This window comes from Salminus brasiliensis, chromosome 1, assembly GCF_030463535.1.
Source record: "Salminus brasiliensis chromosome 1, fSalBra1.hap2, whole genome shotgun sequence".
Classification (NCBI taxonomy): Eukaryota; Metazoa; Chordata; class Actinopteri; order Characiformes; family Bryconidae; genus Salminus; species Salminus brasiliensis.
In genome coordinates this window covers 94,286,362-94,304,265 of record NC_132878.1, presented here as the reverse complement: position 1 = coordinate 94,304,265, position 17,904 = coordinate 94,286,362, and the positions used below count along the sequence as shown (strand labels likewise).

At 44.9% G+C, this 17,904-nt stretch overlaps 1 protein-coding gene across 1 annotated transcript in view; it reads right to left on the bottom strand.

Moving 5' to 3' along the window:
- Positions 1–1,626: 1,626 nt before the first annotated feature.
- Positions 1,627–17,904, bottom strand: part of usf2l (upstream transcription factor 2, c-fos interacting-like) — a 39,432-nt gene continuing 23,154 nt past the window's right edge. Inside the window, exons 7-8 of the mRNA XM_072682470.1 lie at positions 3,876–4,004; positions 1,627–1,731 (exon numbers count right to left, since the gene is read on the bottom strand). Coding sequence (XP_072538571.1) covers positions 1,627–1,731; positions 3,876–4,004 — 234 coding nt within the window. The remainder of the gene's footprint in view (positions 1,732–3,875; positions 4,005–17,904) is intronic.

Sequence of the window (17,904 nt, the reverse complement as noted above, 5' to 3'; positions counted from 1 at the left end):
CCTTTGTCAGATCCGCCAGCACAGCACACATGCTCTGTGGTGGTCGGTCCTGTGGGGTCCTGACCATTGAGGAACAGGGTGAAAGGAGGGTCATAACAGAGTCTGCAGAGATGGACTACAGATGGACTACAGCCAGTGTGAACTACACAGTGCTCCTATATGACGAGTGGAGCCAATTTAATGGCGAGTGAGTGGTGGTTTCTAATGACGGCAACTCCTGGTTCTGATCATCAGCGCCGTTGTCGGGAGTCGCTAGGTTTCTCTCCAGTGAACTACTTTACTCCAGACCCACTCTAGTTGAGTATGCTTACAGTTCAACCAGCGAATTATGCAGAACTGCTAAAAACAGTCCTGCAGCCTCAAACATGGAGGCTCAGGAATCTCTAACAGACTTGCTTATGTGGCTGATGGCACTGCGTGACTCACCGCTATCTGTAAAAATGGACAAGCGGTGAGTCGTGCAGTGCCATAAGCCTCGTAAGCAGGTCTATTAGAGATTACCGGGGAGCTCCTGAGACGTTTGTGATGAGTTAGCACTGTGTCAACTGATATGGTGTAGTGTAGGCTTCCGTAGGCTTGTTAGCTTTATTAGCCTCCGAATTTCCAGTGCAAAACTAAGGAAGCAAACTCCAGACACCGAACACGGCCTGAATGATTGACTTCACTCGGGGTAAATGGGGAGGCTATGCAAATCCGAACTATTTATTCCTTTCCTCCTCTATTCTTGCATAATGCAGATGTCGGGAGAGTCATCTATATGCAGTTTATTCGTGTGATCTGCTTTTCTGCATGAGGGAGATGTGCAGCTTTTAGCGACAAATCAGCCTCTTTAGCCCATTAAGGTGAGCGGGGGAGTTTTATCGCTGTCGCTTTGTGAGTGAAGCGCCGGCTTTTCTGAAGCGCTCGCTGCAGTCGCAGCCGTCCTCTGAAGGTGAAGCCTGATAAGAAGCTAATAATCACACGCACAGCTCATTTTCTATCATCACAGCACCTTTCCAGATGGCTACGTGGGGGCGTTTTAGCTGTGTTTAACACTAAATTTAGTTCTAAACACTAATGAGATTTCATTCATCGTTTTTTTTGTGTTTTTTTTCCTTCCTCTTTTCTCTTCTGCTATCTGCGAACTTCCTCAGTCGCGCCCCAGCTGCGCTTTCTTAGGGAGGGTGGGTGGTGGGGTGGTGTGCCGCGTATGAAACGATGCATTAAATAAACAACTGATACTAAAACAAAGGCATGGATGACGGGAGAGAGAGAGAAATAAAAAAAAAAATGCAAATGGAAACTAAACATGGTACAAATGCTTGTAGATTAGCACCAGTGGGAACCACAAGCGAATGAGAACTGCATGGAACAATGTGTCCCGTTATCACAGTCCGAGCCGAATAAATAAACAAACAGTGAAAAATGGTCGTGAGGGTTTGAAGACTGCTCCAGAGGAGACAGCCCAGGTCTTTCAGCCTCCCCAACAGGCTGCCAGTGGCCCCATATGGGTTCCATTGCCAGCCATTGTGCACAGCAGTTTCGGTCCAGTCTTCGGTCCAGCCTGGAAAACTTCACCCTACTCCATGGTAACAACCCGTGTTGCATTTGGCTTGCGGTAGGAAGGCTGTGGAAGATCACGTCCCATTACAAGGCGCCCTTGCAGTGCGACGGCTCGCCCGAAATGCTCCCGCTTCCGCCCCGCTGCAGACGGGCCCGCAGAAAAGCATTCTCGCTCTTTAGCTCGTCCACCTGCAAACAAACAGAAGAGCTTATTAACCCTTAGAAGTGGAGCTTATAACAGTATAACAGTGCTGGGCAGATTTTCTAGGCACCTAAGAAGATTATTTAACTCATTACTCTCAGCAGTTTTACTGTAAAACTGGCAGAGAAGCTCCAGATCTCATCAGATCTCAACAGATAAAGCAGGTGAAGATAAATCCAGTAAAAAGGAGAAACAAGAGCTTCTCATTCTGAAGAAAAAAAGTAGTGAGATCTTGTTGTGAGCTAGTCTGAAGAACAGAGCTCGGCTCCTCCAGGTTTCTCCTGGACGCCCCCCAGCGTGGAGGATGTGCATGTCCATCAGCAGCAGCAGCAGCAGCAGCAGCTCACCTGATTTACCATCATTTAGCCCTGATTTACCACCAAACCAGGTGTTGATCTGAAGAGAACTCTAAATAATACTAGACTCCATGAGGAGAAGTTTGGAGATGTTCTAATGATGAACACAGTGATGGAGAACCACCACCACTTTCTGTAGGAATGTTGTTATTATAGTGTTTTTCTAATATCATTATAATACAATAATGAAACACTTACTGCCCAGATGAGAAGCTTTTCATTAGGATTTTCATAGGGGACCAAAACATTTGCACAGTACTGTTTTCTTCCTGATAAATTCAAACATTACATTTTTACTAAGAATCCGATACAGAAATCAACTTCCAAGCATTTCATTTATGCTAATTGCAGGCCCTGGTGCATAAATGGTCACTAAAGTTGGCAATTTACTACCCATTAAAATGGACAGCATAGTGGACAACACCACCATCCTGAAATGCCACTGCTGTGTACGATATACAAGTCTACTGAAGCTACATTCACCTAGCATTGTAAGTAGTACTGTATAAGAAGTATAACAGTTTTCCCGCTTACCCCAGATGTAGTCGATCAGCCAAGACATGATTGGTGTCCGAACGTTGCGTCTTTTTTTTTTTTTTCCTTAAAAGTATCATACTCCCTATTCTTCATATTATCACAGGATCATAGTGTGAATCTTTAAAATTGGTCAACGTTACTGGCCCAGAAATCCCATATTAATATCTGTAACATAACTGTGCTAAAAGATGTATACAATGATCTGTCTTTCCATATAATACATAAAAATAACTTCAAATTCTATATGGACAAAAGTATTGGGACACCCACACATAACACCTACAGGAGCTTTTATGACATTCCATTCCAAACCCATAGGCTGTATTAATATAGAGCTGGTTCTCCTTTGCAGCTCTAACAGCTGCAGGTTCAGAGCTCTGCAGTTATCGAGACCTCTATGCACTGTGTTCTGAACTCAGACCACGTAAAGTTACAGAGTGGGGTCGCAGAGTGCCAACACTTCATGGCTGAGCTGCTCTCTGTGAGCTGTTCCTCCTAAATGCTTCCACTGTTCAATAATACCACTCACAGCTGATGGAGGAAGATCTAGGAGGGAAGGTCTACATTTCACCAGCTGACTTGTTGTTGTTGGTGCAGCGGCAGTGTCTCCTATTACATACAGAACCACGCTGGAGTTCAGTGAGCTCTTCAGAACCTCCTGTTCTTTCACTAATGTGTGTAAGCAAGGCAGACTGCATGGCAATGGGTCTGAAAGAAACCCCTGAATTCAATGGTTAAGATTAAGATGTGTCCCAATACTTTTGTCCATATAGCGTGTGTGTTGAGACGTTAAAATCTGCACTTCTCTCACTTTTATAGATCAGATTTATGTATTATATAACCGACTCCAATCAAACGTAATTAGACACCCTCAAAAAATCTGATCCAATATGTAGATCCGACAGGTAAGAGCGGGTGATTGGACAGGGCAGTAAGTGAACTGTAAGACTGTTCAATGAAGCTGGAGAAGAGTAATTATCCCAAATCCAGGCAATAAATGGATCATGTTTCTCCCTCGTGAGATTAATTATCATACCTAGCACTTCGCAGAATTTTCAGCCTATTTCTAGACAGCTCTACTCCGCTGCAGTGAGTCTGATCGTGTGGAACAGTCTCAGCCCACTGGCAGATCGCTCCGCTTCCTTTAAGCATTTGGGTCTTAAACCCTGTGTTCTCTGGAAGGCAGTTTTCTTGGCAGAGATGAGCTAGTGGCAGGCGGCCTCTCCGGGCGGACTTACCTGCTGTCGAAGAATCTCGTTGTCCATCTGGACTCTCTTCACCTCTTTCAGGCTCTCCTGAAGCCTGTGGTTATTCCGCCGCAGCTCCTGGATGTAATCACATGCCTTGGACAGGATTCCTCCTTTACTCTTAAACAGGGAAAAACACAGAGAGAGAAAATCGCAAGTCATTTAGATCAGAAAACCCCTAAATACCAACTGCAGTCATTGATGGGGGTGTAAGAAAATAGCGATATATCGAAGTATCACAATATTAGGTTTTGCAATACTGTATCAAATCTTAAAAACATTACTGATTATTAATTAATAATTGAAATAATAATTTATTAATTAGTTTCATTTGGCCATTTTCTTGATTTTCGCTTTTAAACCCACGTCTTATATCAGACTGTTCAGAGCAATCTGAGCTCTCTCTTTAATGAGACCCCGTGTGAACTAGAGCACTGAGCGAAGAGATACTCTGATACTCCTGAAAAAAGCGAAGTTTGGAAATTCTTCGTATTTCCTGTAAAAACATCCCTTTATTCATTTGGACGAATTGTTTAGGTCCCTAAAATGGGTTTCCTAGAGGCAGATGATGGACACACAAATCGGTAACTCGGTCATGCAGATTTCTCCAGTACAACATCCAGAGAATTCCACCCTTCCTCTCTAGAGAGTCGCCCAGGTGCTCAGATGTTCAGTCTCTCGCCACTTCAAGACTTGACCACTGCAGCTCTCTTCTGGCTGGTCTCCCTCAGTTCAGCCATGTTCATCTTCTCCTCTGCTGTGTTCTCTCTTCACCGGCTTCCTGTAGCTGCTGCCCAGGTCATCAGATTCAAACCCCTGACTCTGGTCTACAAAGCCAAGACTGGACCAGCCAGCTCCTCCATACTTGATGGCGATGGTCAAAAGCTGATCTGCACCAAGAGCCCTTCCAGCTTCAAGTCCGGCTCGGCTCGACCCGCCATCCTTTAAGATCCACGGAAGACGAGCGTCCAGACTTTTCTCTGTCCTGCACCGAAGAGGTGGAACGAACTTCCCCTGGGTGTCCAAACAGCAGAGTCCAACACTCGCTGTCTTCAAACCCAGACTGAAGACCCTCCTCTTCTGAGAGGACTTGGGTGAATAGTAGAGTGCTATGGTCTCCTTACTGACTTGTGTTTAGTAGAGTCTAAACTTAGAGGATCTTTGAATTATTAGTCTATTCAGACTAGCTGAGGTTTTTCTTGGGTAAAAAGCAAAACACTTTTGTAAGTCGCTCTGGAGAAGAGCGTCTGCTACATACCTTCAATGTAAATGTAGATGTAAATCCAATAGTTAGACTCGGTGAGAGGTTGTATGGATGTAATGGAAAGGATGGGGTCTACAGATTCAGGAAACCTCTGAACTGTATCTGTACGCTTGATTACAGCAAAGACATTAATAAAAACACTAAATCTGACCCGGTTAAACCCCGACCTTTGAAAAGCAGTGTTGTACTCAGTCGGTTCTGATTGGACAAAACTCAACTTTGTGTTGAATCAGATTTGATGCAGATGATGGAGTGCTTTTACTGTGACAGTGTTTCTAAAATTTGATAAAAAATATTGCAATATATTGTATCGCAATATACAATCATATGTATCATATCGTCAGGTTCTTGCCAATACACAGCCCTAGTCATTTTTCTTGATAATAGTGCTAATTTTCAATGAGTTTCCGTCCAGTTTGACTGTTTATTGTTTGGGAACTCTAAACACTGCGACTACTGTGAATTAACTACAAGAGTTATGACTGTTGGTTTCAGGAACGCCACTATATTGTTCGTACTTTGGCTGGTCTCTAGCATTTTTCTGGAACCCAGTAAAGATGCATGCAGTGCAAGTCCACCAGTCCGATTACTCACAGCTGGCAGCTCTTTGGACGAGCAAATATCCCCCAAAATAAGGAAGAAAAGAGGTCAATAGAGGCAGCACTCGCATGGAAATACACAACACAAAGATTATTATTCATATGATGGTCATTGTAAACGGTCAATGTCAATGACAGACTGCAAAGTGCAGTGGCACAAAGCTTCGCTATCCTTCCTTCGCTAAACCTTCCCAATCACGGACTCTGGGAGGATACTCAAAAAAGCTGTAGTAGTGCTTGTCTAGATTATATCCCAAGTAAGAATTCAACGTTAGCCAAAAATGCTCATTTTGAACATGCTAGCACTAAGAGGGCTAGCATATAAAAACTGGATAGCACTGATGCACATAGCTCACATGGCTAACTGAGGGTAATGCAGGCTAATCGTAGTTGACAGGGTCGTCATAAGCTAAATAGTGGGTAAATAGTGGGTTCTTTGGAAAGTTGAGCTTCAGACCAGCTAACGATGAGGAACACCTACCATTGGGTCTGTTGGTAATTGTGGGACAATCTCAGGAAGCAAGCAGTAGTTCTGAAGGTCTGAAATTGAGAGAGCGCCACCTAGCCACCCTGGAGAGAGCAAGAGTCCAAAAGCCAGAGCAAGAGCAAGGCCAAAGCGAAGCGATGTGGGGAGAGAGCGCCACCTAGCCACCATTGAGAGAGCAAGAGGCCAAAAGCCAGAGCAAGAGCAAGGCCAAAGTGAAGCGATGTGGGGAGAGAGCGCCACCTAGCCACCACTGAGAGAGCAAGAGGCCAAAGGCCAAAGTGAAGCGATGTGGGGAGAGAGCGCCACCTAGCCTCCATGGAGAGAGCAAGAGTCCAAAAGCCAGAGCAAAAGCAAGGCCAAAGCGAAGCGATGTGGGGAGAGAGCGCCACCTAGCCACCCTGGAGAGAGCAAGAGTCCAAAAGCCAGAGCAAAAGCAAGGTCAAAGCGAAGCGATGTGGGGAGAGAGCGCCACCTAGCCACCCTGGAGAGAGCAAGAGTCCAAAAGCCAGAGCAAAAGCAAGGTCAAAGCGAAGCGATGTGGGGAGAGAGCGCCACCTAGCCACCATTGAGAGAGCAAGAGGCCAAAGGCCAAAGTGAAGCGATGTGGGGAGAGAGCGCCACCTAGCCTCCATGGAGAGAGCAAGAGTCCAAAAGCCAGAGCAAAAGCAAGGCCAAAGCGAAGCGATGTGGGGAGAGAGCGCCACCTAGCCACCATTGAGAGAGCAAGAGGCCAAAGGCCAAAGTGAAGCGATGTGGGGAGAGAGCGCCACCTAGCCACCATTGAGAGAGCAAGAGGCCAAAGGCCAAAGTGAAGCGATGTGGGGAGAGAGCGCCACCTAGCCTCCATGGAGAGAGCAAGAGTCCAAAAGCCAGAGCAAAAGCAAGGTCAAAGCGAAGCGATGTGGGGAGAGAGCGCCACCTAGCCACCATTGAGAGAGCAAGAGGCCAAAAGCCAGAGCAAGAGCAAGGCCAAAGTGAAGCGATGTGGGGAGAGAGCGCCACCTAGCCACCACTGCTCATACACTGCTCATTCATTTTGCAAGAGGCCAAAGGCCAAAGTGAAGCGATGTGGGGAGAGAGCGCCACCTAGCCACCATTGAGAGAGCAAGAGGCCAAAGGCCAAAGTGAAGCGATGTGGGGAGAGAGCGCCACCTAGCCACCATTGAGAGAGCAAGAGTCCAAAAGCCAGAGCAAGAGCAAGGCCAAAGCGAAGCGATGTGGGGAGAGAGCGCCACCTAGCCACCCTGGAGAGAGCAAGGCCAACTGTGCTCTCTCTCAGGGCCTCGGCTGCCCATGGCTAGCAGCATGACCACTCGGGGTCCCCGGTTTTTACTCTTGTTTAAACTTGGCTGTTACTTTTTATGTTTGTTGATGGTCGTTCCTAGGATACATGCGAATAAAGATGACTTATATTCACAGAGATTTGTTCATGAGTGCCATTATCCTGAGATGTTGGCACCCGTAGGCAAGGCAGGTTTCTTTATATAGCACATTTCAAGTGCTTTACAAATGGAGAAAGTACAGAGGAACTGAGCTGGAAGCCTGCTCAAATAAGCACACATTCATTCTGGATTTTAAACTGCCTGCTGTCAACGTTCTTCTAATGCTCTCTGTCAACTAGTTCCATCTAGAGCAGCGTAGAAGCTAAACGCTGCTTCTCTGCACTTAGTCTTATACCTCACAGGTACAGCAGACTAGGCCAAAATGATCCGAGAGTGGTTTCCCAGCTGGTATAGATAGACGGAAGTCAGGAGGAGGAAATCACCTGAAAGCACTATTACCTCCATGTTCAGAGGTTTTTCATGCTATTTTTGGTGCTGGAGTCGCCCCACCATTTGCGGATGCTAAGTTGCCTATAGAGACAACATCTTGAGAATAGAACCAGACACCCGAGTTCAGTTCCTCTAAAAAAACAACCCTCATAGACAGGGAGACTATCATTACTTGACCTTCATCAGCATTACATATAAAACTCTATGTCCAAATATTTGTGGACACCTTCCAGCTACTTTAAGTTGCAGCACTGATTGATGATAATGATACTGACACTTGTCTAGTCCCTGTAGAAAAGTACTGCCAATAGAATAGGACTCTGAGAGCAGATAAATATCATGAACCTATTGGCACCATGCACAACGTCAGGCGTGGCCTATAGGGGTATAAAGCCCCTCCAGCATTGAGCTGTGGAGCAGTGGAAGGATGTGTGCTCTCTGGAACGATGGATGTTTGGTGCTCCTCCAATACTTCTGGGATTCGCTGAGGAGCTGGGGATGAGGTGGGGTGGTGATCATCATCCAACATCCTAACCAGTGCTCTTGTCACTGAATGCAATCAAATTCTCACATCAATGCTTCAAAATCCTGTAGAAAGCCTTTTCTCTTCCCTGGACAGCAGAGACAGTTACTCCAACAAAAGCATGATAACCTTTTTTAATACCCTTGATTTCAAAAGAAACAAAATGAATGAGCAGGCGTCCCAATATTTTTGTCCATATAGTGTATGTTTATCCTCCGATATAACAGATTTTCAAGCATAGCATGCTTATTCAGAGGTATATTACAATAAAGCGTGACTGGGTAGAATGTGACGGGGTGGTAAATTTAATCCTAACCATCGTGTGGGAAGCAGGAGGAGATCCGTGGAAAGCCCCAGTATCTCCATTCTAAGTCCCACCATTTGCGGATGCTAAGTTGCCTATAGAGACAATATCTGGAGCTGCTCACAAGCTTCTGTGCTCATGCATATTATATGACGGGGATTCTAATCATCGCAGGATCTTCTCCACTCCTTCTCCTTCTCTTTGAAGCAATTCGCAACTCGCTCCACCAGACACAACAGACCCACTGACCTGGTTTACTCGGATATTAAAGACAGCGACGTGTCTGTTATTTTCTTACCCTTGGGGCAATCAAACCGCAATCGGATGGGCCCAGAACACCCCACTCGTTCATAGGCAGCCATCAAGAGCTCCGTCAGAGTGGTGTCGGATCTCATTAGGCCTGGGAGAAGCTGCAAGAATGCTCTGATAGCACCAACTGGACAAATTTAGCGAACTTATAAGACGGCAATAATGTAGGGTGTATCCAATCCAGTAGCAGGTTCTATGCATGTGCACTGTGTTTATGCTACGATTCCCAGTAACGCTGTGAAAGGTTTCTCTAATAATAAGCCATGGGTGACGAGAGATGTTGAGATTGCTATCAATAGGAAAAAGGCAGCTTCTGCCAGCAGGGATAAAGTGAGGATTAAAGCTGCACAGAAGGATCTGAAAAGGGCTATCAGAAAGGGAAAGAGGGATTATAAACAGAAAGCTGAGGAGGAAAAGTATAGAACAGTGATAGCAGGGGCTGTGTGGAACAGGCTGAAGCTCATCACCGGCTGTGGAGCCACCAGCGTGGACCTGCGGAATGGGGCAATTACTCCGGAATAAGGCCAACGAGTCCCATACCGGGTTTGATGAGCAGGACTTCTCATCCGAGCATGCACTCGTTTCGCTGTCTCTGTCTCAGAGAAGCACTGATAGCCCACACACTCCTCCTCGGCTGTATTACCACAGAAGAAAGAGCAGTCCAGCATCACATAAGGTGAATTACAAGATCGGGTGATGAGGTTCTACCCATTTGTTTCTGTCTAAAATGTCAACAATGTGCCACTTTATTAGAAACACCTACCTTGTACTTCCACTCTCTGGCCACTTTACTAGAAACACCTACCTTGTGCTTCCACTCACTGGCCACTTTATTAGAAACACCTACCCTGTGCTTCCACTCACTGGCCACTTTATTAGAAACCCCAACCTTGTGCTTCCACTCACTGGCCACTTTATTAGAAACCCCAACCTTGTGCTTATCCTCACCGGCCACTTTATTAGAAACACCTATCTTGTGCTTCCACTCTCTGGCCACTTTATTAGAAACACCTATCTTGTGCTTCCACTCTCTGGCCACTTTATTAGAAACACCTATCTTGTGCTTCCACTCACTGGCCACTTTATTAGAAACCCCAACCCTGTGCTTCCTCTCACTGGCCACTTTATTAGAAACACCAACCTTGTGCTTCCACTCACTGGCCACTTTATTAGAATCATCTACCCTGTGCTTCCACTCACTGGCCACTTTATTAGAAACACCTACCTTGTGCTTCCACTCACTGGCCACTTTTTTAGAAACACCTATCTTGTGCTTCCACTCACTGGCCACTTTACTAGAAACACCTACCCTGTGCTTCCACTCACTGGCCACTTTATTAGAAACACCTATCTTGTGCTTCCACTCACTGGCCACTTTATTAGAAACACCTATCTTGTGCTTCCACTCACTGGTCACTTTATTAGAAACACCTACCCTGTGCTTCCACTCACTGGCCACTTTACTAGAAACACCTACCCTGTGCTTCCACTCACTGGCCACTTTATTAGAAACACCTACCCTGTGCTTCCACTCACTGGCCACTTTATTAGAAACACCTACCCTGTGCTTCCACTCACTGGCCACTTTATTAGAAACACCTATCTTGTGCTTCCACTCACTGGCCACTTTATTAGAAACACCTATCTTGTGCTTCCACTCTCTGGCCACTTTATTAGAAACACCTATCTTGTGCTTCCACTCTCTGGCCACTTTATTAGAAACACCTATCTTGTGCTTCCACTCACTGGCCACATTATTAGAAACACCTATCTTGTGCTTCCACTCACTGGTCACTTTATTAGAAACACCCATCTTGTGCTTCCACTCACTGGCCACTTTATTAGAAACACCTACCCTGTGCTTCCACTCACTGGCCACTTTATTAGAAACACCTACCCTGTGCTTCCACTCACTGGCCACTTTATTAGAAACACCTACCCTGTGCTTCCACTCACTGGCCACTTTATTAGAAACACCTATCTTGTGCTTCCACTCTCTGGCCACTTTATTAGAAACACCTATCTTGTGCTTCCACTCACTGGCCACTTTATTAGAAACACCTATCTTGTGCTTCCACTCACTGGCCACTTTATTAGAAACACCTATCTTGTGCTTCCACTCACTGGCCACTTTATTAGAAACCTCAACCCTGTGCTTCCACTCACTGGCCACTTTATTAGAAACACCTACCCTGTGCTTCCACTCACTGGCCACTTTATTAGAAACACCTACCCTGTGCTTCCACTCACTGGCCACTTTATTAGAAACACCTACCTTGTGCTTCCACTCACTGGCCACTTTATTAGAAACACCCATCTTGTGTTTCCACTCACTGGCCACTTTACTAGAAACACCTACCCTGTGCTTCCACTCACTGGCCACTTTATTAGAAACACCTACCCTGTGACTCCACTCACTGGCCACTTTATTAGAAACACCCATCTTGTGCTTCCACTCACTGGCCACTTTATTAGAAACACCTATCTTGTGCTTCCACTCCCTGGCCACTTTATTAGAAACACCTATCTTGTGCTTCCACCCTCTGGCCACTTTATTAGAAACACCTATCTTGTGCTTCCACTCACTGGCCACTTTATTAGAAACACCTATCTTGTGCTTCCACTCACTGGCCACTTTATTAGAAACACCTATCTTGTGCTTCCACTCACTGGCCACTTTATTAGAAACACCTATCTTGTGCTTCCACTCACTGGCCACTGGCCACTTTATTAGAAACCCCAACCCTGTGCTTCCTCTCACTGGCCACTTTATTAGAAACACCAACCTTGTGCTTCCACTTTCTGGACACTTTATTAGAAACACCTATACTGTGCTTCCACTCACTATATACTGCTGCACAGTTTATCAGCGCCCCCCTGATCCTTCATGACTGGTCAGTTTCTGACCACATTACCACCAGCATAGCAGTGACTCCGACATGGTGGTGTTCACAACAGTGTGTGTGTGTGTGTGTGTGTGTGATGCTGGTACAACTGTCTCAGGGACAGCGGTGTAGCTGGTTGAGAGTTGGTCCTCCACCCACCCTACAGTCCCTGTACACCTGCAAGATGGGGGTTTCCAATAAAGTGGCCAGCACTCAATGACTTTGCAGATTCTGAACTATTTGGAAAGAGCAATTCTGCAGGTTTATCCATTCCAGGATCATTTAAAGGTGCTATTAGAAAGACAGCTGGTGCTGATGATGCACTGCTCTACATTACACAGTATCTCCTGGCATTAGGAGACAGGCGGTGGCTCCGTTCGACTGACGGTTTTTTGATCCAATCCGGTTTAATGCTATTCAGCCTCATCTCTTGGCATTAAAATAGATGAAGTGGAATCTCCGCGGCGGCACTGTTGCTTGGGCTGGGGATTATCTTATCTCTGTACTTCAGTATATTAGACGTAACAATAAGGTTTCTGATGTTATTTCCGCAGAACAGGGTCCATGGAACACTTCTATGGGTATTTTGCATGTCACAGACAGAGCCAAGCCTCCTGTCATCTTCTGGGGGAAGAAAAAAAATATTCGGGATGACTCTGCTGTACGCTGAATTGCAAGGACCAAAGCAATAGAGCTGAAGTGGATAATCACCTGAATGTTAATAGAAGCAGAACCAGAGAGTTGGAGATGGGCTTGGGGGGGAAAGAAAGACTACGGCTACAGCAGTTATTATTCAAAGGTCGCAAAGGGTCAGATTGTTTCCTTTGGCAAAAACATAAGGGTGTCCATGCCGAAATACTCTCGATATAGAAAACCCTCAGTACGAGTTGTTGTTCCTGGAGAAAAGCAGGTCTTTTGAACTTTACTGACGGGGATCTGTTCTTCGTGTTTTCGGAAGCAACCTTGGAAAGCCCGAATGTGATTTCTTATGAATGAAAGTCAGAGGAAGAGACTTCACACGGTCCTTCAGGATCAAGGTCATCCTTTAGGTGGTCAAATGAATGGTCTAAAAAGTGTGTTCACTTGTTCAGTTGAATGGGGACGTGTCCAAATGTTCCAAATAAAGTCATTAGAGTCTTAAGCTGTAAAATGTGGACAATGTGGACAATTTGATGTAATCGTACCTGATCAAGGGTGGCTTCTGAAGAGCGGCCCACGCTGCCCTGGAAGACACCTGCACTTTTTGCTTGTTTTAGATTAGGATAAGTCTGGTTTTGTGTGGCTGATCAAACTACTTTCCACTTTTGGGGGATTAATTATCCATCCACCTGTCCATCCATCCAACCGTCCAATAAACCAAGCAAGCAAGCAATCATCCATCCTCCCATCAATCCATCAATCCATCAGATCAAACCATCCATTCATGATGGTCCAACCCAGTTCCCACTTTTGAAGATTCATGTATGTATGTCTGTCCATCCACCCATGTATTCATCCACCTGCCCATCCATCCATCTACACATGCATCCATCCATCCATCCATGTATCCACCTATGTATCTACCCACACTTCAATCCATCGACCCCAACGCATGCATGCATCCATCCATCCATACACCCATGCATCCATCCTTCCTTCCACCCAAGCATGCATCCATCCATCCATCAATCCATCCATTCGCCCATTTATTCATCCACCCAACCATGTCTGTCTGCCCACCATCTGCTCATTCATCTATCCAACTGTCCAGTAAACCAAGCAAGCAAGCATCCATCCATCCATCCATCCATCACACAGCCATCCATCCAATCACACAGCCATCCATCCAATCACACAGCCATCCATTCATGATGGACCAACCTAGTTCCCACTTTTGGAGATTAATGTGTGTCTGTCCATCCACCTGCCCATCCATCAATCCAACCATCCACCCATCAATCCATCTACAAGTGCATCCATCCATCCATGTATCCACCAATGTATCAATGTGGGTACACATCCATCCTTCGACCCCACCCACGCACACATACATCATTTCACCCACCCTATGCATGCATCCATCCTTCCACCCACCCACACACACATGCATCCATCCATCTAGGCATCCACCTACCCACCCACCTATGCATCCATCCACCCAGCCTCCCATGCATTCATACATACATCCACCCACCCACTCACACATGCATCCACCCACCCACACATCCATCCTTCCAACCACCCACACATGCATGCATCTATCCATCCACCCACTCACACATCCATGCATGCATGCATCCATCCATCCATCCAGGCATTCATTCATTCATTCATTCATTCATCCACCCACGCCTGCATTCATTCACCCACCCACGCATGCATTCATCCATCCACCCACTCCCACATGCATCCATCCATGCATGCATCCATCCACCCACCCAGGCATCCATGCATCCATCCATCCATCTATCCATCCATGCATCTATCAATTTTTTGGGAATACTACATGTCTGACTGTCCATTCATCTGCCCATTCATCCTTTAGACCAAGTTAAAAATAATATTCATAATTTTGGAATCAATGTTTTCAGGTCAGATAACTTCAAAACAGATTTGGTCAAAAAATAAAAAAAATAACTAAATAAAAAAATGTGTATATCATGATTTTGATAAACAGCTGTGGAAAACCCGGTGATTCCTTCTCCTCTAGCTGGCTGGAATGGGCGTCTAAATGACCACCTCCTCTGGGTTGTGGTGAGACTCTAATGCTGCAAATTAAATGTTGCAGTGAAGACGAGGCATTTCCACTCATCTCCTTCTTAACTGTCAGTGTTGTTTTATGGGATGTGGATAAATGAATGTGAGGAACAGAACATGCCCCTGCAGCTACGCTGGAAGTCAGATTATTGTTCAAATGAAAAGTGGGGTTTATGTTTGCTCCCCCTCTAATAAAAGCAGGGGTGCTCATGCTCCACATGCTCGGTTACCCACACGCCTGTGGATGTTTACTGTACAGTATTTATTGATTCACTCATCTCCTGTTCACACAATTCTTTAAATATTCAGTATAAATACCTTCTGGAGAACAGAGTACTACCTTCTGGTAATATTTAACTCCATGTTGTGTACGTTACTGTTGTATGTCTGTCTGTCTGTCTGTCTGTCTGTCTACACCACCTGTTGAAATAGAGGTGTTGATTTGGGAAAAACAGCAGGAGCAAAATGATGTCATATTATTTTATCAACATTCCCTATAAAAAACAAGACCATTCAGACCAGAGAGGAGAAATAAGGAGGGTTTTCACTTTCTCATGATTTTCATGATTATGATTTACGACTTCAACACTGCATATTTTCTCTAAATGTGGGGCTTATGAGAAAAACAAACATTAAACAAAACATGAGTTTGACCTGTTTTGTTGAAACAATGATTTATTTTCTCAACCCATGCATTCATCCAACCATCCATCCAACCAAATCAACCATTCATCCAACCATCCATCCATCCAACCAAATCAACCATTCATCCATCCAACCAAATCAACCATTCATCCATCCATCCAACCAAATCAACCATTCATCCAACCATCCATCCATCCAACCAAATCAACCATTCATCCATCCAACCAAATCAACCATTCATCCATCCATCCAACCAAATCAACCATCCATCCATCCATCCAACCAAATCAACCATCCATCCATCCAACCAAATCAACCATTCATCCAACCATCCATCCATCCAACCAAATCAACCATTCATCCATCCAACCAAATCAACCATTCATCCATCCATCCAACCAAATCAACCATTCATCCAACCATCCATCCATCCAACCAAATCAACCATTCATCCATCCATCCATCCAACTAACCATCCAACCAAATGAACCATTCATCCAACCATCCATCCATCCAACCAAATCAACCATTCATGCAACCAAATCAACCATCCATCCAACCAAATCAACCATTCATCCATCCATCCATCCATCCATCCATCCAACCAAATCAACCATTCATCCAACCAAATCAACCATTCATCCATCCATTCATCCATCCATCCAACCAAATCAACCATTCATCCAACCAAATCAACCATTCATCCAACCATCCATCCATCCAACCAAATCAACCATTCATCCAACCATCCATCCATCCAACCAAATCAACCATTCATCCATCCAACCAATCATCCATCCATCCATCCAACCAAATCAACCATTCATCCATCTATCCAACCATCCATCCAACCAAATCAACCATTCATCCATCCATCCATCCAACCAAATCAACCATTCATCCAACCAAATCAACCATTCATCCATCCATCCATCCATCCATCCAACCAAATCAACCATTCATTCATCCATCCATCCATCCAACCAAATCAACCATTCATCCATCCATCCATCCAACCAAATCAACCATTCATCCATCCATCCATCCATCCATCCAACCAAATCAACCATTCATCCAACCAAATCAACCATTCATCCAACCATCCATCCAACCAAATCAACCATTCATCCATCCATCCAACCAAATCAACCATTCATCCATCCATCCATCCATCCAACCAAATCAACCATTCATCCAACCAAATCAACCATTCATCCATCCATCCATCCATCCAACCAAATCAACCATTCATCCATCCATCCATCCATCCAACCAAATCAACCATTCATCCATCCATCCAACCAAATCAACCATTCATCCATCCATCCATCCAACCAAATCAACCATTCATCCATCCATCCAACCAAATCAACCATTCATCCAACCATCCAACCAAATCAACCATTCATCCAACCAAATCAACCATTCATCCAACCAAATCAACCATTCATCCAACCATCCATCCATCCAACCAAATCAACCATTCATCCAACCAATCATCCATCCATCTATCCAACCATCCAACCAACCAAATCAACCATTCATCCATCCATCCAACCAAATCAACCATTCATCCAACCAATCATCCATCCATCCATCCAACCAAATCAACCATTCATCCATCTATCCAACCATCCATCCAACCAAATCAACCATTCATCCATCCAACCAAATCAACCATTCATCCATCCAACCAAATCAACCATTCATCCATCCAACCAAATCAACCATTCATCCATCCAACCAAATCAACCATTCATCCATCTATCCAACCAAATCAACCATTCATCCAACCAACCATCCATTCATCCAACAAAATGAACCATTCATCCAACAAAATGAACCATTCATCCATCCATCCATCCAACTAACCATCCAACCAAATGAACCATTCATCCAATCATCCATCCATCCAACCAAATCAACCATTCATGCAACCAAATCAACCATTCATCCATCCATCCAACCAAATCAACCATTCATCCATCCATTCATCCATCCATCCAACCAAATCCACCATTCATCCAACCAAATCAACCATTCATCCAACCATCCATCCATCCAACCATCATCCATCTATCCAACCATTCATCCATCCAACCATCCAACCAAATCAACCATTCATCCAACCATCCATCCATCCAACCAAATCAACCATTCATCCAACCAATCATCCATCCATCCATCCAACCAAATCAACCATTCATCCATCTATCCAACCATCCAACCAACCAAATCAACCATTCATCCATCCATCCATCCATCCAACCAAATCAACCAAATCAACCATTCATCCAACCAATCATCCATCCAACCAAATCAACCATTCATCCATCTATCCAACCATCCAACCAACCAAATCAACCATTCATCCATCCAACCAAATCAACCATTCATCCATCCAACCAAATCAACCATTCATCCAACCAACCATCCATCCATCCAACCAAATCAGCCATTCATCCATCCATCCATCCATCCAACAAACCAACCATC